At 33.0% G+C, this 25,735-nt stretch overlaps 1 protein-coding gene across 19 annotated transcripts in view; it reads right to left on the minus strand.

Annotated features, from left to right (window-relative positions):
- Positions 1-1,670: 1,670 nt before the first annotated feature.
- The window catches only part of PPIP5K2 (diphosphoinositol pentakisphosphate kinase 2), a 62,230-nt gene continuing 38,165 nt past the window's right edge, over positions 1,671-25,735 (minus strand). For 3 of the 19 annotated variants that reach the window (XM_039338600.1, XM_039338601.1, XM_039338602.1), the window contains 15 exons: positions 25,231-25,372; positions 24,558-24,781; positions 22,271-22,398; positions 21,454-21,568; positions 20,734-20,841; positions 20,538-20,654; positions 19,593-19,766; positions 15,523-15,684; positions 14,591-14,614; positions 14,240-14,309; positions 12,134-12,253; positions 11,375-11,476; positions 7,158-7,307; positions 4,948-5,076; positions 1,671-3,962 (listed from right to left, as the gene is read on the minus strand). In XM_039338600.1, coding sequence (XP_039194534.1) covers positions 3,931-3,962; positions 4,948-5,076; positions 7,158-7,307; positions 11,375-11,476; positions 12,134-12,253; positions 14,240-14,309; positions 14,591-14,614; positions 15,523-15,684; positions 19,593-19,766; positions 20,538-20,654; positions 20,734-20,841; positions 21,454-21,568; positions 22,271-22,398; positions 24,558-24,781; positions 25,231-25,372 — 1,797 coding nt within the window. In that variant the 3' untranslated portion in view covers positions 1,671-3,930. Of the gene's footprint in view, positions 3,963-4,947; positions 5,077-7,157; positions 7,308-8,904; positions 9,310-11,374; positions 11,477-12,133; positions 12,254-14,239; positions 14,310-14,590; positions 14,615-15,522; positions 15,685-16,648; positions 16,711-19,592; positions 19,767-20,537; positions 20,655-20,733; positions 20,842-21,453; positions 21,569-22,270; positions 22,399-24,557; positions 24,782-25,230; positions 25,373-25,735 lie in introns of those variants that run through there. The other 16 variants (XM_039338618.1, XM_039338604.1, XM_039338606.1 and 13 more) reach the window with 16 other exon arrangements.

Consider the following 25,735-nt stretch of genomic DNA (forward strand, 5'->3'; position numbering starts at 1 on the left):
GGATACTACGCTTACTAAATCTCTTCCTGTCACACAAATCTAATGTATCATAATTATGTATACTCTGATCCAAATTAAAAAAAAAAGATTCTTTACTGGTCAATAGTACTTTCCTGTGAACAATTTAGCATCACATCTTTGAAGATTTTACAGTATATCTGAGTTGAGGACTTGGCAAGCCACAAGCTACTGACATTCTAGATCAGTGGTTCTCAACCTTTCCAATGCCACGACCCCATAATACAGTTCCCCATGTTGTGGTGACCCCCAACCACTTATACATCACTGGGTGCCAGGGGCGTGGCCAAAGAAAAGGGGGAAAAATGGTGGACAGCCTTGTTTAGCGACCCCCGTGAAATGGTCGTTTGACCCCAAATGGGGTCCCGACCCACAGGTTGAGAACCACTGTTCTAGATAGTAATAACTCCATGACAGTATAAACAACAATAAATGTATAGCTGTTTCATTATGACATCACGGTATTGCTTATGCCTCTGTAAATTAAAAGGCATGTTTCATTAAGTTTAAATCATTAATATAACTATCAATAGCTATTAAGCATATTAAAGCTGTTTCAAAATGTCACCAAAATATAGAATAAGGCAGTATAACATTTGGTACAAACCTATTAATAGCTTTAATTCTATTGCAGCGAGCTAAAGTAATAAACAGTAAAGAGCAAATGTGACTGTAGTCTAAAATGAGACTGACATAAAATTGAAATTTATTTTTTCTGAGAAAATTTGAATTTAGACTATTTTATGTTACTAACAAAGGAACTACAGAGCACAGAAAAAATCTTTAAAATATTTCATTTTGATTAATGAGAGGGTTAGAAATTCTAATGTTGAAATGTTTTATCAGTCTTTTTTTAACCATCCAAAATTTTATTAATTTTTTTATAAAGCATAAAATACAAAAATATAAAGATGAAAGTAAAATAAGGGAGGAAAAGGGGAAGAGATAAAAGTGTAGGGTAGAGTCTTTACAGTCTTGTAGGAAGATCCACAAGGGAAAAGAGCAAGAACCATCTTTGTAGAATTACAGGAGACCATTTAACATTTTGAATCCAACTCCCTTGTCACTAACATCAAAGCAAACATTCCGCATAGCCTAAGCTTTGCTTGAGCAGATCCAGGGAAGAGAACCCACAACTACTTGATTAATTGGATCTATTGTTAAACTGTTCTAATTGCTAGGAAATGGTGTTCTTATAATCAATCTGCTTTCCTATAATGTGTGTTTGGCACTCTTACATAATAGTTAACAGGTTTTGATCTAGTGTCTGTCACATCCTTTCAGGTAGTTGAAGAACAAGATATCCTGAAAAACATCCAGAATATTACATGTATCTGTCAATTAAAAGAGCTTATCCCTCTTATATTTTGCACTGTGGCTCATAGTGAGGTGTGCCCTTTATTTATAATAATGCATAGATTTATACCAAAGTGTCATATCATTTTGAATTGAATACAGAAGAGCTGTTTTCAACACACTATTTTGTAGGAGAAGGAGTGGCAGAACCTGGGGTCAGAATCAAAAGAGGAATCAGCCTATCAACTCTACATAGCCACAAATGAACTAAGTCTAATACCGCTTGAATTCCGTTGACCCTTGTCCAGCATGTATAGGCATGAGTAGCAATAAAAAAAATCCTGTTAAAGATCAAGTAGAATGGATGCTGCTTTTTTGCAGACTCTCTTTTATTCAAGAGCATGTTCAATTTTTATGCCAAAGCTTTGGTTGACTGGAATGTTACACATAATTAAACAACATTTTGTATAGAAAAAAATATATAACATATACATTCATAGGTGAGCAAGACAAACATTGTCCATATTAAAAACTTGTATTTTAGAAGATGAATGCAATGAGAATTGTGAACCCCTTCATATATTTGGTATCTTAATAATTAATAATTGCTTATATAATCCCATATAATATGCACAGCAATGCCATGGCAAGCTTTATAAGCAATTACACTTTTATGGAAAATTACTGAATGAGAAGTATTTTTATTCTTATAAAGGCACTGAATCCAGGCCTCTTGCAGCATAAAGGAAAATATTGCCATTCATAAATTACAGAGTTACTGCAAAGACCGAAAATATATTAACCATTCAATAACTGAACAGGATATATAAGGTAAGTCAAAAGACTATTAATATATAGATGTTGACAAACCTGAATATTTTTTAAAAAACCACAGTTCCAGTTTTTGGGAGATCTGATAATGCTGATTATTATCTTTAAACATTGTCCATGAGTAGGCATGATTAAAAGATAGGTGATAATGCCTATTTTCTATATGGGGTTATGCCCATACATTCAGTGATGAAACAGTTAATTTCATAGAACTGGTTCTGTTGCAACCTCTTTTCATTTGAAAATACAACAAATGACAGCATGTACAGATATATAAAATTACAATCATGAATGTAAACAGACCAGCTGTTTCTGCTTTTCTAAAGCCCTGTTAACCTTTATAGGAATATACTTTAAACAGTATTCTGCAGAAACCTGTGTTGCAAATATTTTTTTTAAAAAAAGAACCTTTGGAGAGTATGTAAACAAGAAATAAATTCATAAATAATGTAATCAAAATTAATTCATGCCCTATACTAAAGCATAGGTTAGAATAAACTTGCAAAAATTCTAGATATTGATGTAAACAATGTGGTAAATCATGTATATATTGCCCATGACTGACTCCCAAAATGCTTCGTATTCTAATAGGAAAGAGGTACTTCAATACCAAGACTGAGCACAGATTTGGACAGTGCAACTTTAGGTAAGAAATCTCACTAGAGGTACCCCAATATAATAGAAAAGGATGCAATGCTTCCAGAAACCATATTTAAATTGAAGCATGGAGAGAGGTTACAGTCTAAACCTTGCATTTAACAGATGAAAGACTGAACAGAATGGAGTTAACACCAAGATTTTGTTCCCTATATAACTGCTGCTGACAGAAAATAATGACATAGGATGAGAATGAGTTTTTAACTTAGTAGTGAACATGCATGAAATGGAAATAAAATACATTAGCATTAAAAATGTTTTCTTTTTGTTTTTCCTGGCCCTGACTCTTGTTAAGTTAGAATAAATCTTCAGTGAAGCTGATCTGTGAACTGAAACCAAATTTAACTTTTAACGATACAATTGTACAATATTATATAGATGCTATTAGTCCTTACATGACTCCAAATATAAGACACATTAGCTTTAGAGTATTAGATTCTACAGCAGGTTATTCAATTTTTCTTGCATTTTCCAAATCCGAGAACCTAAACAGTTTTCATCTATAAATCAAACAACATGCATGTGTACCGGAAATAAAGTATAAGTTGCTAAATTCTAGTTTAGGGATCAGTATTCAGAAAAGTAGCCATTAACCAGAGCCATGTTAATATTTCTTGGTAATGAAAAAATGCTTACTGTAAACTTTTAAAAGGCCTATTGTAAATCTATCTCCAAATAACGGCCTTTTAAAAATCTTTTTTGTCTTCTCTCTCTTTCTAGCTGTGTCTGCAATACAAACTACTATGCTAGGCTGTTTTGGTTTTGCATTGTGTGCATATTTTAGACAACAATGATGGAAATATTTTGTGCAGTTTTTATATTTAAGATATCGGTACCTTAAAATTACAAGTGTAAACTTTGTTGCTTTTTATATTTTAGAAAGGAAGTCACCTTCAACCTGAAAATATACAACTTGTACATTCTAGAAATTATTTTATATACAATGAAACATACTGTGTGGCAAATATGATTTCAAAAACTGCCTTTTTCTTTAAGGATTTGTTAGTTATAGAAGAGGCAATGAAGTGTTCCTTCAAGTTTTGACTGAAGTGCTTAGTTTCTTTTCAGAAAGCATTTTACTAACCACACTAGTATTATTTAAATCCTTTTTGTCTTCTAATGGTGCAGTCAAATATCAGGAACGGAAGAGCAAGTGGCATCTGTACAGAAACAAAATATTATTTCAGTCAAATTTTAAGCTGAATTCATAACACTCATTCTGAATTCAAAACAATTTCTACAAATGAGTTCAAAAATTTTCTCTAACACCTAGTCTGTCTGAAACTTGCACTGTACTATAAATAACTGGGTTTAAATTCAGAATGGTGTTTTGCACACCATTAAAATACATGCTTATATTTTATGAACAAAACTAAATCAGAACAGCTGAAAGTCCTTTTAATGCTTAAAACTAAGCTCCTTGTCAAACCTGACTAGATTAAGAGTTTACTCAATTTTTTAAATTATTTAAATGTGTGTTTATCCATTTTTTTGAATCATTTTTAAAACAAAGTTCTGGATATATGTTGTACATCACATATCAATTTAAAAATCGGTAATCCTCCACTAAACTTAAAATTATAACTACGCATAACTTACAGAAATGTTTACATAATTGGCCTCACATATGGCTTTTAATCATATGGCTTTAATATTTAATGGAATCCCAAGAAAGGAAAAGGGCTGGAAGCAGACTGAACAGTTCTGGCAAATGATAGTGAGTCAAGATATTATGAGCAACAATGTCACACAAAATACTTTCAACTATAGTCAGTTAAATCAAGATCTGCAAGATATGGGGAACACTACTTCTGGATCATTCAAACCAAGATTGCATTTATTGAGTAAATGAGTTGTGATATTTTGCTTAATGACTGTTTTACTTAATAACTGAAGATTGTTATCTCACTTCTGGCTGTAAGTTGAGGACTACCAGTACTTCTATGTTATCAGTTAAAGTAAAAAAAGTTTTGCCTAATAAAACATTTCTCATCTTTTTAATTCAATGCTGATCAGATAAAACAGAAAATCAGGTTTGTAAAGATTTCAATTAGATTAAAAGTATATAAATTTGATTGTTAAAAGTATGACCAATTAAAAGCTTACTGATATGAGAATATTTAAATTTCTTCAAGCATTACTTACCTGAGGGGCTTCGCTCAACAGATCTCCGCCCTGCAAAGTCTTCAAATGTTGTTGGTTGGATTTTAGCAGGGGTATATGTATTTAAAGAACACTTTCTTTCTGTAATGGATTCAATAAATGACGGAGAACCTAAAAGATTAACGGGGGTAGGATAAGTTCTGTAACAAAACCACATTATTTTTTTGAGCACTGCTAAGGAGAAATTTCCTTAGTAGAGAACAATCAACCTGTGGAATGGCTTGCCTTCAGAAGTTGTGGGTGCCCCATCACTGGAGGCTTTCAAGAAGTGACTGGAGAGCCATTGGTCTGAAATGGTATAGACTCTCCTGCTTGAGCAGAGGATCGGACTAGATGACCTAGTCTATTCTATGTCTATGTGAATCTTTAGGAAACAAAATTACTCAATCTGCCTTAGATCATGAACCACATCATTGAAACATTGGACAGATCATCTTTGAAATGGTAGTGGAAGTACACTTTCTGGAATTTTCAGTCATCAGTATGAGCAGTTTACTGTTGTATATTTGGCTATAGTTTTTTTTTTAATTCATTAGATTTATCTCTTGTTCTTTTAGGAGTTCCAGGCACTATACATGATGTATTATTTTCTAGTGAGTTTCCATGGAATTAAATCTGGGTTTTCCTCTCATAAGCCACACCTTACCCTGTATATAGGTAGTCCTTGACATGAGATTACTTCAACGACTGTTCAAAATTATGACCAAATGGACTTACAACCAATGCCTAAAATTAAAGCTGCTACAGGGCCTCACAGGTTGTGAACAAAATTTGAGCACTTGGCAATCCACAGACCACAGGGAAGCTTGTACCCTCCCCCCCACACCTAACTTTCCCCCATCCTGTCCCATCTGATACCTGCAGGCCTGCTTCCCACTCTGGTAGGTCCCACACTTCTCACTCAACATGGATTGGTCACTCACTTTTTGATAGATTTCTGGAAAGCAGTCACTCTGCCATAGGGCTTTTCTACACAATGGAGGTCAAATGATACTATCCTGGAAGTGGATGCCATTTTGGAACAGCCACAATTCATTGTGGCCACTGCCAAAATAGCACCCACTTCCAGGCTGATGCCACATGGGTTCCACTGTGTAAGGTGGTCGTGTGGCAGAGCAGCTGCTTACTGAAGATCCATTAAAAGATAAATGACTAATCTGTGATGGGGTGAGACCCAGCAGGTTGAGAAACAGGAGCAAGGCCTACAGGAACTCACTGAGGTGGGAAAGCAAGTCCAAGGCCTGTAAGAACTGTGTGGTGGGAAGCAGAGCACCGGATGCTGAGGAAGTAATGAAGGCCTAGGACAGACCACGTAAGATCTGGGAAAGTATTGCAGTGCAGGTCTGGGCCTGCATTAAGCCTCCCAGGGCCTTCCCCATGCTCTGCTTAACAACCCACAACAGGGAGAACGGATTGGGTTCATTAAGCAAGATGATCACATAGTTGTCTCACTTGACAATCATCAAAACTTGCAACCGTAATGGGTAGGCTTATGTGATATTGTAATACAAGTAGTCATAGATCAAGGACTACCTGTATTACAATATCATATAAGTTGGTATATGGAAAAGTTTGTAAGTTCTGTCAAGTCTTCAGATGTAGGTGAAGCTGATTTAAAAAGTAGTCTTGAACAAGAGACTGTTGTTGGGGCTGGAATAATACAAGAAACTTAAGATTGTGGGGATCTTCAGTATTTGCAGAGATGGAAATAACCTTTGTTATTATATTCGAAACACATAAATTTGGCAATTGTATAGTATTGTTGTTAAGCAAGATTCAGCTGAGTGAATCTATCAAAATCCTAAAGCAAAGGAGAAATAAGAAATGCATATTTGTTTGGAAATTGTTTGGCATCCACTAAAGGCCTGGTCATCAAAATTTTTCAACAGACCTTAGGATGGAATATGTACCCTGCATTGTTTGGAATCAAGTATTTTTAAATTAAATCTATACAAACAAACAAGCAAATTAATACAATTGTAAGGTAGCCCCTTCTGTAATCTAATTTTATGGCTATAGAGTGTTATTTATCTTAGACACTGTTTTGTACACTTAGATTCTGTTCTTCTAAACCTTAGGTATATAAAGAGATATGTAAGCAACTCAAAGTGCTAATTCTCATTTTTTAATGATTTGTCTACACTTAGCAATGTTTGGCAGTTTGAAAAATAGAATGTATAGTAAATAATTACGAAAGGAAGCTGTAGATGTATGTGGAAAACTTTCACACGAGGTTGAGGCTGTAATTGAGGCAAGAAATTCATCCACTTGCTTTAAAGACAAGGAGTTATGGAGAGTTTCTAGAGGACAAATTGAAGGCACCATGGAATATAATTCAAAGCCTAAAAAAGAAAAAAAAAACCCACAGATTTTTACCATAAAAGCCCTGATGCACTGAATTCTTTTTTTGGGTAGTAATCTACAGAGGTTTAAAGGTACAACAGAAAAAAAAAAAAAAACTACCCAAGGCCATGTGTAGTGAAATACTTTTCAACACAGCGGATTTCTGATTTTGACAATTCTTTTGTTCTCATCAAAAGTAGTTCCAAAATTTTGCCTGATTCTATAATGTAAATTTTCAGAGATAGTACATGTCAAACAGGAGAATAAAGAATGGCCAAAAATTACTCACTCAAATATATACATATAAATACACTGACCACTTCACAAACTAAAGCAATACTTAGACCAAAGGATTCAGAGGTTATTTCACATGAAACTCATAATTCTATATAAACTTAATAGAACATGCATATTTAAATTAGGCAGCAATTTAACCATAACTTACATAGCTGTAGTCTTACAGTCACATATATATGCATTTTAGCAAAAGCCCTATTTAAGAATTAATTAAGTTAATGTTGCAATATATCCTAAGCATTTATATAACCAATGAAATTGTTTCCCACCCAAATATGAAAATAATTTGGAAGATTTTAAATTATACAATTCTGAGTTAAAATTTAAGAAAGCTCCTTTCATAAAATATCAACGTGCAAGACTTTACATGTGTTAAATACCTGCCTCATTAATTATATAATGATTTTAGACAAAACTATAGGTATTCTACTATTTAATAAAAAAACTTAACAAATAAACAAATAGTTGATTGTGTGTATATGTATACATACAGACATACATGAGAAATTTAAAGGAATTTCATGAATTGATTATGACAGTGGCCCACAAAATGATGTCCATATATTATATTGTTTAAAGAATGAAACTGTATTTCATTCAATAATTTAGATCTCTAAATTATTTTCAAGGCATTTATTTCAAAAACAAGGACACATTTAAAATGTAATATTAATGTTAACTCACAATCTCTCAATGATTTCAATATCACTTTTGCTTCCTTATTTTTTTAAACCTATAATATTTCATATGTAAAGTAATATTAAGGATATTTGGGCATTTGGTTTAATCGTAGCAATTAAGTTTCTATGGATAATTCAAATTAATTGTATTTAATGCTTGGTAAAATAAACTACAACAGTATACATGCAGGCAAGCGCAAACCCTTTCTTTGCATTACAGTAAATTCCACAAGAACTGCAGCTTTTCTTTACCAGAGAAAAATCTATAAACACAAGTAACTCCAGGATTACAAGAAAGAATTTTATAACAAACTATTTTTTCTCTTAAAGATCTCATGCCTATCCAAATGCTTAGATATCAGTACCTTGGAAAAAATGTACAGGAAAATTGTATTATAATTAGTATCTCTCCTTGGCTATACTGTGGGAACTAAGTAGTTACACATATACTCAACCTTTAGCAGTTCTATTATTTTATTTATTTATTTATGAGACTTATATACCGCTTTAAGTGCAAGCACTCTCTAAGCGGTGTACACCAGTAAGCAATGTATATATATATTTACATTGCCCCCAACAATCTGGGTCCTCATTTTACCTACCCCGGAAGGATGGAAGGCTGAGTCAACCTTGAGCCGGTGAGATTTGAACCGCTGACCTGCTGAACACAGTCAGCTAAAGTGGCCTGCAGTACTGCACTCTAACTGCTGCGCCACCTAATTATCTAATTATCAAATGCTCTTAGATATTTCCTAAGAGGCTGTTTCTATGTAAAAGAAAAAGAAAACTTCTTTCTTAAGTTAATGTCTTAAAAACAACCCCAGCTTTTAATTAAACAATAGTTCTAGGGTAATTTTTATTGCAAGACATATCTCTCTCTCTCAAAATGGAAGACAATGAAAGGATTAGCGCAGCAACAGAAAGCCACCCTGCCATCTTACATTTGAAAGCTATAAAGACATACCACTGGAGCCTAGAAATTCCTCAGAGGAAACCGACCAGCACCTATAGAGGTCTGGATGCTCTGCATAGAGACCCAGAAAAGGTAAAGCACTGTCAGTAGGTACTGATTTCACCATATTTCTTTTACTCAAGATGAAAAAAAAAGGAAAGACTGAAAAAAGGTTAGGGTTACCAAAGTCAAGAGAAAGAGAGGCTCCAATGAAAAGGTGAGGACAAGACAATAAACCACACCTATCCCTAAGAGTCAGTACCAATGTATCAAAGAGTATCTTTAACATTCAAATTAATACCTAAAGCATACAATAATTTATTAAAAGATATTAAGAAACGTATTTAATAGATCAGAGAAAGCTTTGTAATGTAGCTGTGCATAATATACAAAGTATATTAAGAACATAATTTAGATGAAATGTATTTAGCTATTAAACAGAATTTTCTTGCTTATGCAAATATGTAATAAACATTAAAAATCCAATGTCGTTGCTTTGCATTATTGCATTAAGCTTCTTTCTCTTTTTAGTTGGCTTAATTTTAGAGCTCAAACATGTTTTCACATGTTTCAAACAAATTTCCAAATCCATACAGTATTTAAAATATATACAAAATGTCATTAAAATATTTTTCATAACTAAAGTAGACCTGTTATAGGCAGTCCTTGCTTTCTGACTGTTGCTTAACAACCATTTGAAGTTATGATGGACTCAAAAAAAGTTACAACTATCCTCAAGTTACAATTGCTGCACCATCCTATGGTCACATAATCACAATTCAGATGCTTGACAATTTGCAACCTGATGCACTATCCCATGGTCACGTTTTACAACTTTTTTGCCATTTTCTGGCAAAAAATACCCATTGGATAAGCTGGATTTGAAGTTACGAACATGTGATTTGCTTAACAACCATTTAATTTGCTTAACAACCATAAGGAGTTACTTAGCAATCATTGTAAAAACAGTCATAAAACCAAGTCCAGTCAACCTAGGACCACAACGAATTATGACCAAAATTCCGGGCTCAACTATATGATCATAAGTCAAGTATTTCCTGCATTATTTAGATTGTTTCTAATAATCAAATGTATCAAAGAGCTAACTATAATTCTGTAACTTCAGTAAGACCCCACATTTCTTTTTACTTATTGATCTTTTTCTTACTTAATAGTACTGGAAAATTTTGAATTAAGGACTGAGGGAGCATTATTATTGTGTAGCAGTCAGTACAGTTTCTATAATAAAAAGATTTACTCTGGAAAAGTTTGTGCAAAATGTTTCATATGGGAACTGAAAAAGGTTGTTTTCCCCCAACATTTAATTTTAACAACAAGAAGAACAGTTTTGAATTCATTCACAGTCTTGAAGGGAATGCAGCTATATATATTGATTAAATAAAAACCGGTTCCATCATAATGGGAAGATGGTTTAAATAAGGGAAACAACTTGTGATAATGTTAGTATAGTGTACTGTTTTAACTTTTATTTTAATGCAATGCAATTTCAAGAAAGATGATTGATAGATTTTATTTTAAATGACAATTTAAATTAACAAGGTGCTTTTATCAATAACAATTAATGAAATTAAATAAACAGTAGCCCAAGTTTAAAAGTAAAGTAGCGTGGGGTGCTGAAGACAAAAAGTAGAAATGCCTTTTCTTTTTTGCCTTCTGCAATTCTCAACACTATCTGATGGTTGCTATTGGAAACAAAATGCGTAAGAAAATGCACTTTGATCTGATTTAGCAAGACCTTTTTTTATGCTGTGGTACAAAGGTTCAGGATGAAAATATCTAATGCAGCAAGAAGGCAAAGAATATTATGAAGAGAGTCCAAGGAGCTTTTAAAAGCATGTATTAAGATGTATTCATTGCAACAGTCATTTGAATGAATGTGTATAATTAGACTTTAACTAATTTTTCATATTATTTCCCCAAAAGATTTGATGTGTGAATTTAAAAAATGAAATTAATATATGAAAAGAGATTAATTAATTGCCATACCTAATAATTGGATAAATGTCTATGTGCTTAAGATGGAATGTAGAAAGATAGTGGGATAATAATATGCATCCCATTTTTGAGAGGGGTGAAGCAAGGGAATATTTTTTTTTTAAATAAAAGCAAAACATACCATTGGTTGGGTGTCGAGCAAATGTGATAGAAAACCTTTTAACAGCAGAACCACGTGTGGTGTCTGAGAAAGAGAAAAACAGGTACCTGAAATTCAAACCAGCTACCAGAGAAGAGGGACATTTCAAGAAAAGGCAGGAAGGTGGGAAGAAGGAAAATAAAAAAAAGGTTAGAATTAAGTGGCATGCAAAAGGTATTGGAAAATGTGCATAGGCCAAATAGATGTAAAAATAACTTTTGCTTGACATTAACTAGGATTTTAATGGAGTGCATGGATTTAAAGGAGTAACTGCAAATTCAATGCACAAAATTATGCATGATTGGCATTTAATGTTCAGGTAGTGACAGCAGAAAAAAGGTGTATGTATTTTTATTCTCAAATATGTTAGAAAATATTGCAATACCATTCAAAATTTTGTGCTGTCATTTCCATTAATTTTCCAGAGCCTAAACTATAATTTTAAAAATCTATACATTTTTCAAAACACTTTTGAAGTGATACTTCAAAACATTAAAATTTTGTATAGATTGTATTTCTTAAAGCTTTTATTCAGAAGATATGTTACAGAAGAACTGAAGAAACATTAACCTCTACCTAAAGCTGAAATATAGGCAGTAAGATTCACTGTACTTAAAGTGACAAATAATAACCTAGCCTTCTTCTCAGTGAAAAGATTTAGGCCTTTTTTAAAGTTTTCCTTAGTGTGCAATATAGAGGGCATGTGTAAATGTAAATGCATGTGCGAAAGTGTGCACATACCATCTATGCAGGCAGAAGAAGTCAGCTTTTTACGATGAATACGAGCATAATCCTGTAGATTAGGTGCACTTGAAGACCCCCCGAGCACTGAGGTGCTAAACAGGCTCGCACAGTGAGACCCTGATGGGAGTTAGAAAAAATACATACAAAAGCCAGGTGTTCTTCTATTCATATTGGGATGCATGCAGCATGCAAGCACTTTGATCTTACCACATAGAAGGCACCTTGTGGCATTGCCTTGGACAGATTTACATTATGCTTGTAGCATCTTAGTGATATTTACAGTAATTTCCTATAATAATTTGTGTTTAAAGTTCTTTTTACCAAAGATAAAAGTTCTTTTTACCAAAGGCTATCCTTAAATGAAGGATAAACAAACTTGGCAAAGGAAAAAGCAGGCAATGTAAAATAAAAAGAATGGAATTATAAAGTTTAGATTTCAGAAACTGTATTTGAACTGGAAAAAAAAGATAGAATTCTAGATACAGCAGAACTGAACGCATGTTCGTATGCAAATTTTCCTGGAATCCTTGAGTATTTATTAAACAATGTGCTTGTGGCTTACATCCATTTGGGTCTTTGGTAGATGGATCCTATGAAATATACCCAGTAGTTAAATTCACTCTATTTGTATTAAAATCTATTAATTTCAAATTAATACTGAAATTGTATAAAACAACTATGTTTTTGCTAATAACTAAAAACTTACTTATAAAAAGTACTATTAATATAAAATAATACAAGGTTTTTTCCTGTGGCGTATCTACACTATCTAATTCACATTTAAAAGTTACAAAAGAGGCTACTACTGTAGATGCAATTTATTTTTTTCAACTATTGATATAATGTGTTTCTCAATGGAACTTATAACAGGGGAAATTTCCTACCATATTTGAAAACTGATCTATATAACTTTAACCATATATGCCCATAACTGCAAGGAGTTGCAGTAGCTATTAATGACCTAACAAAAAGCAAAACATTACTAGCACCTGTAATGATGAAACCCATCCAATGTAAATGAGTGCTACATCTGTAGCAAAAATTTTGGAATCAAAGATGCACCTTCACTTATACACCTAAGTAGATCAGGTGTTTTTTTCACATTGACAATATGATATAGCATAGAGAGGAAGACTAAAATTAGAAAAAGTAAATTCAAAAAACAAAGAGTACCTGATGTATAAACATTTTTCTAAGGAAACCTCTGATATGATTACACCAAATAAAGGCTGTATTGAGGGACTAAAGAATTTAATAGAGAAATACAGATTTTTTTAACTGGTTACACGTCAAATTATTTGACAATATTTATAATTCTGGATGTTCTGAAAGTGTTATACAAACTGGATCATCTATATCTAAGAACACAAATAATCAACAATGTACTACTGACAACATATTAGGTTGCATGAAGTGAATTCTGAGCCTGAAAAGCCTCTACATTTGCTCTGTTAGAAGACTAGTTCCACTGAGATGGTTCTCTTTCCCAGTTAAACAGTGTATAAAAAGAATTTTAGCTTTGAAAACTGGTAACTTGTGATGACTTTTTCCTTTCTTCCTTCCTTTTTGGATTTGTGAAATCTTTTACTGTGAACCTGTAAAGCATTAATGGCTTTGTTGGTTTCTGATTTTTATTGCAACCCGCCCTGGAAATCTTTTTAGGTGAAGAAGGCAATAATGCTTTCAATACTGATAATACAGTAAAGTATGATTTAATAAAATCAGTATCCTTTTGCAGTATTATTTAGAAAACAGTATATGGATTAAAATAAAATGTGCTATAAGACAGCAGTTACAATAGCTATCTATGTTTATATACTGAAAGCTGTAGTTGATGGAATTTGGGGTAGTGCAAAGAATTTTTACTGTTGTTTTAAAAGAAAAAGGAAGATAGCAAATAAGGAAAATAAGAATGGCTTGATTTTCAAGAGCATCTTAATTGATACAAAGGAATATCATCCCAATAATCTTGGTATTGATCCAATGATCAGTTGGTATTGAAAATAGTGTGGTGCCAAATTGCAGACCTACAAGTTTATCAGAACAATATATAACCAGGGTACTTCTATTTCAAAAAATTGGGATTTTATTAGATATACATACCTATACTACTGGTCTTTTGTTCCACAATTGTTCTTGGAGGTCGAAAAAGACTATTATTTTCTGATGGTGCCTGGACATAAGAAAGAGATAAATAAGGAAAGCAGTCTAATGGGCTGGTTGAATCCATTAAACTTGAAACAGCCACCTGCTAAGACAGACAAGTATTAAAAAGCCATACAATGGGTTAGTAGAAATACCAACATAATATGAAAGATCATGCAATTATTGCTGAAGGGGTTCCATTTCACTTATGAGATCCTTGCAATGAAGTGGTGCAAGCAGGCATTCATGATAAAACAGGACAGACACCAAGAAAATTATGAAAACACAGATCATTTTAGTTTAGTTTACCAAATGAATACTCCTAAACTGCGCCTGTATTGGAAGGGGGGGAAAAAAAGAGGAAACACAGACAAGCTGATGAAGTCACCATACAATCACTGAACCATATGTAGCCCTACGAGAATGAATTCCTGATGTTCAAATTTAATACTTAATTCTCTACATCAAAATATTTTAAAGAGTCAAGAGCAAATAGAAACAACATAGTTTCTAAAGAAAAGTTTTCACAACAGAACACCATCCATTGTTTAGTATAAACAATACAACTGCTTTAAAGTATTAGCCTTTTGACTAACGTATTTAACTAAATATACAATATTATATTCATTTTCCCATTTCAGCATATTTTATATGACAATGGGTGAAGTGCTGTGAGAAGGAGGAGGAGGAGAGAGGGGAGGGGGAAAAAGTATAAGGTGTGGAGAAAATAATGATTAGTACTAATGATTTTTTTTCCTGCACAGTTAATGACAACTGAAAATATTATCTATGTCTAACCCCAAATATAGCATAATCCAATTATTTCCAATGTCAGCAAAACAAAACAAAACCATTTAGATTTGCCTGTCACCAAATTAGATGCTCTGCTATTATTTATTTAGGAAAAAAAGCCTTGAAGAACAGCTAAGCCAGAGCCTAGGTCTGTTTCATTAGGCTACAACCCATAACAATCCATATAGTGCTGAAAGAAACCAATTCCATAACCAAATACGTTCATAAAAATTGTGTAGGAAAAAGTGAACAAAAAAAAAAGACATGCACTTGCTTTTTTCCCCCCCAGGCATTTTTGGAAGTAACTATTATTTTTAAAATCATATTTTAATGAAAGGTGAAGTAATTTACTTTGAACAAAATCCAGAACAAGGAATTAGATGTCCTTAAAGACAATTGGTTCCTGCTTGGAATGCACAGTAACGTTTAATGAAGTAAAGTTTAAAAACCTGTTGCCATGAGCCAAAAATACTGGATGTGAAAGCCAATGATTTAGGGGAGACAGGGGAAGAAGTGATTTGTTCCCCTGATCTGCGTCTTCGACGCCCAGTACCCACACCACTGGTATAATGCAGCCACTCTGGGCTAGACACACTCAGGGGGCTCTCTTCCTGGAAATGAGAAAGGGGGCAAAAAAACAGCAAAGCATGCAACGTTAGAGTCAGAGCTAAATGGTAAGAAAATAAAATATAGTTCCACTCTTTTCTAAATGGCTCGATTCTAACCAAACAAAACCCATCAGTAACTATTCAGCTACTGGTTTTGCTTCAGGTACATCAGCAGTATTAACGGTGATTTTTAAAAGTCTACACAGAAATGAGTAAAACTGTGTGTGTATGCATGTGTATTTTAGACATAAACAATAATTCTGGGTAAACATACATACAAACACATACATACACTTTTGCTGCATCCTATACCATTAATGCAGTATTCTTATGAAATAAAATTAAAAAATCTTTGGAAATTATATAACTGAACTTCGATAGCAGTAGCAGATAACTTCTTAAAGCTGAAGATATATTTTATTAACTTTTTCTAATTAGAAATCAGTGAAATCAATAGTCTGGTTAAGCCTCATTCTTCTTTTAGTTTTAAGTGCAGATAAAAGAACAAAACCAGTCACCAGTAAAAAAAATTTCCACATCAACGATGTTCCATACACACAAATCTCAATACAGTATATCACTTGAAAGATAGTTAAGTATCAAGTATCAGGATTAAGTTGACAAGGAATATTTTTTAAAAAAATAAATAACATTTTTTGTTTATAAATGACAAAATTACAAATAATTTACATTGATATACACTGATGGTAACAATCTCAGTGAGTAGAAGTCATTTTATCAAATTTTTTTGTAACAAAAATATTTTATTTTAAATAACATTTTTCAGTATTTTTCTTTGAGATGAAAAGAATTTGACAACATCCTTTAAATGCATACAAAGAATGCTTTCAAAAGAAATGTAATATAGTGTAACTGTAACAATATTTTCAGGCTTCCATATTGAAGTTTCAAATAACTACCTTCAGTAAATTAAGATTTTAATTGGTATAGAACTAATAGAACTCACATGTATAAATCAAAATCTAGAGAGGATAGGTATAATACTGTTATAGCAGATCTTTTTGCATCCTGAAAGAAAGCATGTTTCAAAAATATTCATATATTATTAAAAATTATAAGCTGTTGAAATTTAATAAAAGTATTTATGCTATTATAGTAATACATTTTTCCATTATTGTAAGTGACAAATGCTATGGAAATATAGTAAAGGAAGGACAGGTTACAGAATTTGGTTACAACAGACCAGCTAACTAGGAAGTGTTCTTGTGTCAAAAGAATTCAGTGCAACTGTTAGGTGAAAGATGGGAAGGCTCAAAATAACAAGACATACATTATGTACAGCAATTGTTGGAAAATCGAAGTTTATGTCACAAGATTTCACATTAACCGGACTGTGAATCCTGAACCCCTGGACCTAACACTGAATTGTCATTTGACAGAAGGAAGAGCCCCTACAAGTAAGGATTTGGAGACATCTGCAGCAACAGTTACTGGCTTCAAAATGGAAGTGTGCAATGTGTGCAAAGCACATTAAAAGGGGCTGAGGCTTTCATTTTGAAGCCAGTGACTGTCACTGTGGATGCTAATGAAGGCAGCTTACCTGATTATTTTTGCTACATTTAAGCATCATTTAAGCGATTCTCTCTGCCACCCCTCTGCCACTGTTCTTATAATGGTTACTAATAGACCTTTATAAGAAGACAAAACTTGCACAAAGCAGAAGATATTTTTTTAAAGACTGAGAGAAATGGCAGGTAATACAAAGACTGAATACTGCCAAAATCTTAAGACCTACAGCAGTCAAAAGAAGATTTTCTATAGTTCCAAGCATGCCATAAGAAACATCCATGGACAGTTTGGACAACTGACCACTTCTGCTGCGGAGTACAAAGCAGAAGGAGAGAAGGTTTGTTGTCAAACCACTACTTCCAGATTACCTAATGCCTCAGTTTTTCCTAAATAAACAATGCCAATTGCTCTTAGCTGTTTGGATTTTTTTTTCTCTTCAAGTCAGTTTTTGACTGCTTGCAATTGCCTGGTCTTGTCCCTGCAGTTTTCTTGGCTAGATTTTTCAGAAATGGTTTATTACTTCCTGCTTCCCTAGTCTGAGAGGGAATAGCAATAGCCCTTAGACTTATATAGCACTTCATAGTGCTTTACAGCTCTCTCTAAGCGGTTTACAGAGTCAGCATATTGCCCCCAACAATCTGGCTCTTCATTTTACCAACCTTGGACGGATGGAAGACTGAGTCAACCTTGAGCTGGTGATGATCGAACTCTCAGCAGTGAGCTGAATTAGTCTGCAATACTGCATTCTAACCACTGCGCCACCACAGCTCATGACTGGCCTTGCTTAAGACCAGCCAGCTGGCTTTTTGCCTGAAGTGGGACTAGAACTCATGAACTCCGGCTTTCTAGCCTGATGCCTTAACCATTACACCAAACTGGTTGCAGTACTTCTGTTTAAACTAGTTAAAAATACTAAAATTCAGTTACATTACATTGCCAAACGTTTTGGAATTACTGTACTAGTATTACTCTTTCCTCAGAATTAAAATGTAAAATATTAGCATACAGGATATGATGTAGTTTGGGGTTTTTCTTCTGCCATTGAAACCATTGATAAAAAGGTCAGTAAACATCTTAATCTGTTTCACTACTGAGAAATATGTTTATTACAGCAAATCTCTCTTCCTGAGTCAGACGACCACATTTTACGATTTTTTGTTAATCCATATTCCAAACGTCTAGGAGCATCTCAAATTTTAATTGCATGTAGAATCAGGTTTAGGTTCTCTATAGGGTCACATGCAGTTCTATAATTTAAAATTTAGGCTAAATTTTATTTTCATTTATGGCTTGCTTGTCTCTCTGATTCTTCTGATACATTTCTATTATCCTGAAGAAACATATTCTGAATCTAAAATATTGTAAACTTTTCTGTCCAACTTTTGGTTTTCTTTAGGTTTGAGATAAAATGGAACTGAGGTAAGTATATATTTGGCAATGTTTACCAGAAAAAAAATTAGAACATCTTCCAAAAACTATAACAGTAGTCTATTGGGAAGAATTTCAGCCTATTAATACTGCATTTCTGCCTCAGTGGAGAGTGCTTAATTTGGCCAGATTTGATGCTGTGCCATACCTATTTGATATTTTACATACTGTAGTTCAAATATTCTCAGCAGGTTATAATCATGTCATTAAAACATCCATGGTACAAAATAAATTAAGTAAGCAATTGTAAATAATCTTAAAAAGTTTAAACAAAAAAATAAAAATAGTAGAAATAATCAACCAAGCAATCAAGAAAGATGACATCATGTCAAGATAAAAAAGGCTTCTGAATTAATTTTTAAAAGCTTAATAAGGGTCAAAGAATGGAAGCAAGTACAATCTTTTGATGCAAGAGTAATTATGCCATACCTGGTGAAGGAAAGTGAGCACGTTATGCATGTATTGCTGTATTGTCAGTTTTACACAACCAGAAACACGGATTTAATATTCCCACTTTATCTAATTGTGCATGTAGGACTCAAAGCTGATTAATTTCCAGAAATCTACAAAAGGTTCATTAATTCTGTTCTATAACTATTGTTCAGAGTAATGCAGACTTTCTCTACATATGTTTAAAAACTTGATTTTCACTTTGCTTCCTTGACTATCTTCCCGATTAAATATAATATTATAATTAAGTAAACTATATACAAGATTATTGTGGGAATGTGTGCACCACTGGAACACCTCAAAGGCCAGGTTAGGTACAGACTGTCATGGAGAAAATCTATCTTTATGGTTGCTAGGAGTTGACAGTGATTTGATGGTACATAATCAACTAATCACTATAATACTAGTATGTTTTCTAATTTTTCAGTATCACCAACATTAATTATACTAATTAGTTGGGGAAGAACTGTAATTTTAAAAATTACTGGGATATCTAAACTTACTTCTGCTGAACCCATTTTCCTGGGTCTTGAAAGGGGTGACTTCCTGTGTATATGAATTGGATCTGACACCATTGGCTTGAACATCATTACTGAACGATCAGTTTCATCTCTTTTATAAGCATGGGGGTCCTCATCATTCTCATTTCTATGGGATGTTTGTTTTGAATCATCGTTCTACAAGAAAATGGATATTTCATGTTTTATAAAATTTCATCAAGCATACTAAAAGCATCATTCTTCTGAATATTAAATACCATGACACTAGCTAGAATTGTGCAGTGTTGCGACTATGATGCACTTACAATGTCATTCCCATTGAGTTATTAATCAAGTAATGTTAAGAGAGACATCACATTATCATCAGTTGTAACTTTATTGCCAGCTTCTCCATTGACCCTGCTTGTTGGAAGCCAGTTGCAAAGCACACAAATGGAAATCACATGACTGCAGGACTGTGATAGTAAATGCCCACCAGTTGCAAAGTGCTCAAATCTCAATCACTTTACCGTGGGGATTTTGTAAATGTGAGGATCAGTCAGGAAATTATTTTTTCAGTGCCATCGTTAATTTCTAACGGTCAGTTAAACACGACAGTTCTTAAGCAAGATCTATTATACTTTGTCCATATTGAAAAGCATTCTAAATCAAACATACCTAATAACAAAGGTATCAATTCTATTATAACAGCACTCTAATTTATTTTGTAATGCAAGTCCTTGCTAATTATCACTTAATAGACTGGCTTCTGATTTTATACAATTACATGGAAAAGTGCAATACTGACTGACTTAAAATAGTTAAATACATCTCCAAATATATTTAAAAGTTTCTAAACTTAAACCAAAAAGAAAACTGGAGATTTTTATTTAAGCAACCAAATGCTGTGAAATGACATGAAAAGTACTCTTTAAGTTTCATATGAGAAACATTTCTAAAAGCATTTACCTCCCGTGAAGCAGGTCTGTAACCAAAACCTGATGGTAAGTTTTTATCTTCTTCACAGCCTTTAGCTCCTGGACTAAAATGTAACTCCACATGGAAGCGTTCTTCTGATGAAACCTCCTAAATAAATGGATGTCAGGTCATATTCTGACTATATGTAATTGGCTTTTGTCTTAAATTATTGTTTACTGTTTCCTACCTTATTTGGATCTTCATACAGCATGATAACTATTTGGGTCATGTAATTGAGTTCACTGACAACATTGAGATAATCCATAGCTCTTTTCCACTGTTCATCTTTTGATGCCTTAGATAAAAAAAAAATGTACGTACCACTTGTTTAGTATTGTCTCTGTGTTGATCCCTCTTTTTACCTTATAGTAAACTAATTCTAAGTTGCAATCCTAAGCGTACTTACCATATAGGCACTCTATATTGTATTTTCAATTGCTCGATCTTATAATTCAATGTTATATATTAACTTATCAAGTGATGACAAGCAAAACATCAAAAAAATAAAGACTCATAGCCAGCCAGAAATTAATCTTAAAACATTTATTTTTTCCATATTATTTTTAACACTAGCAAATTCATTAACATGCACACCAGGCTATTAAGCTTGTTCAACAAAATATGGCTTTAAACTTTAGTTTAGTCCTATCTATTAATTAGTATTTTAATCTGTTTTAGACCACAATGAAATCACAAAAAGGTAACATGATTTTTGCAAGCTAATCAGTCAATGTTTCCATTACTGAAATGTTTAGAAGTCAACTGTGATGAATTTTTAGATAATTCTTCAGGTTGTTTGCTAAAAGAAAAAATATTATTGAATAAGTAGTTTACTGAGTTGATTATTAAATGTGCCTGCTTGTATATCTTCAGCAATTCTGAAAAGGAATACCACTGAAAAACTTACATCACATAAAGAACCATAGCGAAGAGTTGAAAGCAAAGAATGGACATGACTCTCACTGGTGAAGTACAGCCTAGTTCGGACATGACGTTCAGGAGACATAACCCCACTAGAATACCTAAAAATAAAATTGCAGAAGTGAGTAAAGGGCACCATATATTGCATCTAAATCTAAAAATCTAAAATTTCTAGATCTAAACTCTAAACATTAACTAACAAACGTTCCCACAGTTTTCTACTAATAATAATGAATTAGGTACACCGTTTAAGCTTCTGTATCAATTTAAGCATTGATACATTGATAACCTAGGCATAAAACAACATATTTTTGTTTTTTGTGCTTAAATTTTATACAGCCTTTATGAATCCATACTTACCTTGGACCTAAATCTCAAGTGGGGGAACTCTGAATCTTAATCAGTGCTACATTTATGTTTAAGAAAAATATATACTTTACACTCTGAATTATCTGAAGCTAAACCCTTGTTTTAAGCTGCAGAATATAATGCTGTGTGTATTTGAAAATCTGCACATCCTTGATCAAAAACCAGAATCTTATCAGAACCTTTGCCTAGAAGCCAAACTGCGAGTGTGACATGTGAAATATTAAAACATAATTACCTTTGAAAGTAATAGAAATTAAGTTAAAGTGCCTCAATTTACCATGTTTGCCATCATGTATAAATAAAGACCATAGGTTTTTTTAATGCTTAAATTATATAAATTTCATAGAAGGAATAGATTTCATTTTAAACTAAGCACTTAGCTAAATTTATTCTGATATAAGGGCTTTAGTAATGTCAAAAAAAAAAAAACTTACAAAGGATGGAGTTTGTTAACAGTATCATCATCCTGAGTCCTCTGAAGATCAGACCGAATTTTCCTCAATAGTGGATTGCAGTAACCTTTAGCAATCTCTAGTTTTTCAGCCTCAGTAATACCATATTCCTTAAGTGAAAAAATGGGAAAATAAACTTGGATATTCCTGAAAATTCCCTCTCAATGTAGAACTCAATTTGTTAGATAAGTACCTATTTCTACCTAAGCCCTTAATGAGATAATTTCACTTTCAGATAATGTCACAGTAGTAGATGGTGATAGATATGGGCCTCTGATTCTTGTCCTGCTGCTGGATCTGCCTCTGGACTAAAAAAACAAAACAAAACACTGCAATTCTTTGCTAAGTTGTAAAGTACTATTTTTTTTTTTTTTTTTTACGACAAGATGGCATGTCAATTCAGAGAGCAATGATAGGGACAAGAACCCCTAGGATTAACCTACCCATTACACAGAATGGGACCTAAGCAATGACAGCAGCAGTAGAGAACTTGTTTCTACCTAAGTCCACATAACTTTGAGCAGTGTTCTAGGGGCCATATGCTAGTTAGTAGGACCATATATCAAAATAGGTGAGGCCACTTGATAAGAATAAACAGCCCCAGGCACATTTTTAGACAGTAATTCCTCCAGAAAATGCATCTACTGGATTCACTAGATATATTTTTAAAGCTTTATTTTATTGCAGGGGCAAAAGATAAAGGATACAATATTCACTGGAAAGAGAATCAGTTATTCCTTCCTTACCTCTATATTACACTAAGTAAGGTTTTAAATCACCATTGGATTCAAATGAGATATTTAAAATGGAGCTTCTCTGTAATAAAGATGTGGAGACAAGTTCATTTTTTTGCTGACATTATGGCTAAAAACATGCCATTTTTTTTGGATAGGATACTACAGGGGATCATTTATGTCCAGTTGTGGGATTCAAATATGTGAACATATTTCTCTGTATGGCTGCTGCTTTCGGAAGTCCATTCTGGGCCTGGGCAACAAAAAAATAGCTACTGTTTCTGCTGAACTGGTGTGAACTGGCTGAATTCCATCACTATTTATGTCCCATCATCATCATATCATGAGGTGATAAAACTTTCACTTCAATTCTTAAACAATTAAAACAAAATAATTGATTAAAATGGGGGAGGGGCAAACCCATGGGAGGTGGGGAAGAACTTTAGACAAACGACACAGGTCTCATTATGAGTCTCAATTTTGGTCACATTGGCTTTCAGGTGCAAAATCACCACAATTTTTGTTTTGGATGATAATATTGCCTATTTGCTAAGTTCTGAATATAGGCTCTGTGTTTATGTTGTTCCATAAACATTATTTTGCTAATTTGTGTGGTTATCTTGTTTATAATAACAAAATTTATATTATCATTGTTATTTTGTACTCTTATTTTGTATTCTGTATGAATCAAATAGCTATTGGTAATAAAATAATTCTCTTTGCAAAATGTAACTTAAAACCATACATGACCACAATAACCATATTCAAATCCATCTATAATTCCGATTCCTCCATTTCATTGATCATTTGCATTCCAATCACCCATTAGTACTTTTATATGCTTTCTCGATGCTGTATTTAGCAGCCCTTGCAGTTTGTCAAATAGTTTTTTCAATGTCTTCCATCACTTCCACTGCTTATTTAACATTGATGATCACTGTTATAGCTCCATTAACTCTAATCTAGATGATCCTGTTGTTTACTGTATATTACTAAAGTACCTACTTAGCAATATTCTTTGAGTATCATTACAATCCTATTTCGTTTAATGGATTCATATTCTGAATAGTGTATCATGTAATCCTCATATTTTAATTTTTTGAACCATGTTTTTGCTCCTTCTTAGGGAGTAGATCTGAGTTATCACAGGATACAAGCAATATGCCCCATGATTCTATTGGAAGCCACATTAAAATAATCTAGTTATTGGATACAAGGCTACATCTAGGACAAAACCTAATGAACTGTATAGGATCCACAACTGGGTAAATAAATATAAAATTGCACCATTGTTCTGGATTCAGTCTAATGTCAACAAGACACATGCCATTTTTTAAATATCAGATTCCTCAATTTAATAAGGGAAAGAGGTACTGCTTTTCAATTTGTGATAATTCATAAAAACTGCTTTATAAACTACAAATGCATTTTTAGACAGTAAATTTATTCATTTCCCTAACAGTTAATAAATTTGGTCTGGAGAATATAGCCATTTTATTTTAATGAGAGTATTATGTAAGCTGCAATGTACATACCTGAGGGATCACAATGTCAGCCAAAGCCTTTGACAGTCTGTATAATTCCATTGTATTTTCTAGCTTTAAAGAGACATTATGCTGAACATCATATTTTATGCAGTCATAGATATCTGGGATTTTACTTATATCATATTTTCCATTCTTTGTTTTAAAGTCTTTTTCAAGCTTGGCCCACCTACGCAACATTAGTTCCAATGTTTCACTGTGATAAAGTTGAATATCTAGTTGGACAAATAATTATTAAAAAGTAATAATGAGAGTTGATTAAAGTAACATAAAGGAATGTTACAATAGACATTAAAGAAATATTTCTACCCATTCCTTAAGCTTCAGAGCAACCAGTTTTCTTACAGCTTGGTTTTGTTTCATTTTTTTCCTTTACACATCCACATTAAAATAGTTTGTACTTCTGCAATACTGGTACTTAACTAAGCCTATTGCTATCTTCTTTCCTGCACAAGGTTACTGCTATTTTACTTACATAGCAATCTACATCAGTGAAGTTAATTTGCTATTAATATATTAGAGTAGCTAAGAGTCGTTGAGCAAACTATTACAATATTTTATTCTGCAAGTTGCTCCTGAATAAAAAGGTGTCATAACAATTAATTATAAAATAAATATGTGTAATTAATATTATCAATCCAGTCTGATCAAGCAAACTATTTACCTGCAAATTTAGGATCTTCCATTCGTTGTTTGATCTGAGACGTCAAACTCTGGATTAAAGAATATACCTTATCACATGTCTTAATAGGATTTTTTATCACTTGCATTGATTTTATCAGAGAAACACTGCCAGATGGTGTCAGCTGTAGTACCAGACCAAAAAGAAATATGTAAGCTATAATACTTATAGTTTACATGTATAGCATCTGATATCCTAATCTCTGAAAAATACGTATTTTTAAAATGTGCTATGCTAATATGAGAAAAACTTATAAATAAAGAAAGCATTTTGACTTATCTTTTAAATGCAGGTAATCTTTGACTTAAAACAGCTTATTTAGTGACCGTTCAAAGTTATGACACTGAAAAAAGTGACTTATGACCATTTTTCACACTTATGACCCTTGCAATAGTCCCATGGTCACGTGATTAAAAGTCAGACACTTGGTAACTGCCTCATATTCACGACAGTTGCAGCGTCCTGGGATGATGTAATCTTTTGCAAT

The sequence above is a fragment of the Crotalus tigris genome, unplaced genomic scaffold (genome assembly GCF_016545835.1).
Source record: "Crotalus tigris isolate CLP2741 ecotype Arizona unplaced genomic scaffold, ASM1654583v1 scf7180000017710.2780689, whole genome shotgun sequence".
Lineage (NCBI taxonomy): Eukaryota > Metazoa > Chordata > Lepidosauria > Squamata > Viperidae > Crotalus > Crotalus tigris.